Source organism: Marmota marmota, unplaced genomic scaffold, assembly GCF_001458135.2.
Source record: "Marmota marmota marmota unplaced genomic scaffold, marMar, whole genome shotgun sequence".
In the NCBI taxonomy this organism is placed as follows: Eukaryota; Metazoa; Chordata; class Mammalia; order Rodentia; family Sciuridae; genus Marmota; species Marmota marmota.
In genome coordinates, this window is record NW_026000836.1 from 1 (window position 1) to 2,034 (window position 2,034).

General features: G+C 40.6%; 1 protein-coding gene across 1 annotated transcript; it reads left to right on the top strand.

The window, feature by feature from the left end:
- Positions 1-3: 3 nt before the first annotated feature.
- On the top strand, positions 4-1,085 carry LOC107135103 (homeobox and leucine zipper protein Homez-like; the record flags this gene model as incomplete). The annotated part of the gene is made up of 1 exon (XM_015477049.2): positions 4-1,085. A coding segment is annotated over one exon (540 nt), but the record flags the coding sequence as incomplete, so codon positions are not given.
- Positions 1,086-2,034: the final 949 nt, after the last annotated feature.

Below are 2,034 nucleotides of genomic sequence, written 5' to 3' on the forward strand. Positions count from 1 at the left end.
CAGCTGGCTATTCTCAAATCCTTTTTTCTACAGTGCCAATGGGCACGGCGTGAGGATTACCATAAATTGGAACAGATCACTGGTTTACCTCGGCCTGAGATCATTCAGTGGTTTGGTGACACACGCTATGCTTTGAAGCATGGGCAACTAAAATGGTTTCGGGACAACGCAGTACCTGGTGCCCCTAGTTTTCAAGATCCAGCAATTCCTACACCACCGTCAACCCGCTCTTTGAAAGAATGGGCTGAGACACCACCTCTACCAATTCCCCCGCCCCCACCGGATATACGACCTTTGGAGAAGTATTGGGCAGCCCACCAACAGCTACGGGAAATTGATATCCCTCAGCTGAGTCAGGCATCAAGACTTAGCACCCAGCAGGTACTGGATTGGTTTGACTCTCGATTACCTGAGCCAGCTGAGGTGGTAGTTTGTCTAGATGAAGAAGAGGAAGAGGAAGAAGAGGAACTGCCGGAAGATGAGGAGGAAGAAGAAGAGGAAGAAGATGAGGAGGAGGAGGATTATGTGATCATACAGGACTGAGCGAGGGAGGGATTTTGGGAAGGAAAAGATCTGTTACTAAAAGATGAACCAAATTTTAGTAACTTTAAGCAAAGAAACTACATTTTTTTAATTACCTTGTGGCAAAGAATTTAAAAGCTTTTGTATTCTTCAGGGTGGGTGATGGGGTTGTAGTAAGTTGAGGGTGGACCAGGGAGGATGATCATAGTACACAAAATCAGGGATTGGATCAGCAAATAATCCAGTACTCTAGCCACATGTAGAGGAGGCCAAGAACCTGGGCCAGGAAATGTCTCCTGTTCTTGTATAGGCTATTCTTTTCCCATAGTGTACTACAGAAAACTGACCTCAGCTACACATACATAGAAGGTCTGGAAAGAAGGGGTAAAGAATTCTGATTTAATTAATAATTCTAATGAATCACCAATCCCACCATTTTCCCTGGAATATAAGGCTGTCTTGTACTGTTTCCTTCCTCTCTGAGCACAAATTCTGTAATAATGCAGCTAAGATTCTCAACAGGTACCAGGCCTTGTCAGAAATATTCTCTCTTCTTATATCAATTTGATGGCTCTGTGTTTTACCTGCTTCATCACTGACTCACTGGTGGTAAAAATGTTCTCATTTTTGATACTGGGACAACTTTGTCTTCTACCTTTTTATCTTTACAAAATCCCCTCTCTATTAACTATTTGTCTCAGGGTAAATCTTTCCCACAGAGTTTGTAAAAAAGTTTTAATAATAGGTAGTGAATATTTAGTCTGGATATTTATTGGAGGTGAGAATTAGGAGAAGATATCCTTTAAAAAAGTAGAATTACATAATAGAGTGATGGAGAAGAGGGGATGATTTCTCCTGTTCAAAGGACGGATGGTAGGAAGTTCCAGGTTTGGTTTTACAAACTTGACACAAGCTCCTCTCTAGTTTGACAAAGACTGATTTTTCTTCTTTCCAACCCCCACCCCAACCTCCTTGGCTCAATTTGCATCCAAAGAGAATTTTCCCTCTCTTAACTGAATTAATTATTGATGTTTTGGAATGATTTTCTTCAGTTGGGATCATATACAAAGAAAAAGACATCAATGGGTTAACTATCTAAAAATAAGAGTGGAAGCCCCAAATTGTTAGAATAATAATAAAAAGGCCAAAAATAAAATTGTTTCTCTTTTCTCCACTTTACCATGCCTATGGTTTAGAGATTAATGGAGCCAAGTCCATTAACATTTCTGATTTAGGGGCTGGGAGTGTGGCTCAAGTAGTAGAGCACTTTCCTACCATGTGTGAAGCCCTGAGTTTGATCCCCAGCATTGCTTTTAAAAGAGTTCAGATTTAGTATACATTTTATTATTTGAAGGGGCAGGACTTGAGGTAAACTAAAAGAACAAAAACTAAAAGGCAGTAGGTTGGAATCTGTCACCACACATGTTGTTTTCCAGTGGTCAGATGATAATGATTAAAATTTCTGAGGTCTCAGCAGTGACAGATTCAACAGGCTTGGAGTTAACTCCATTG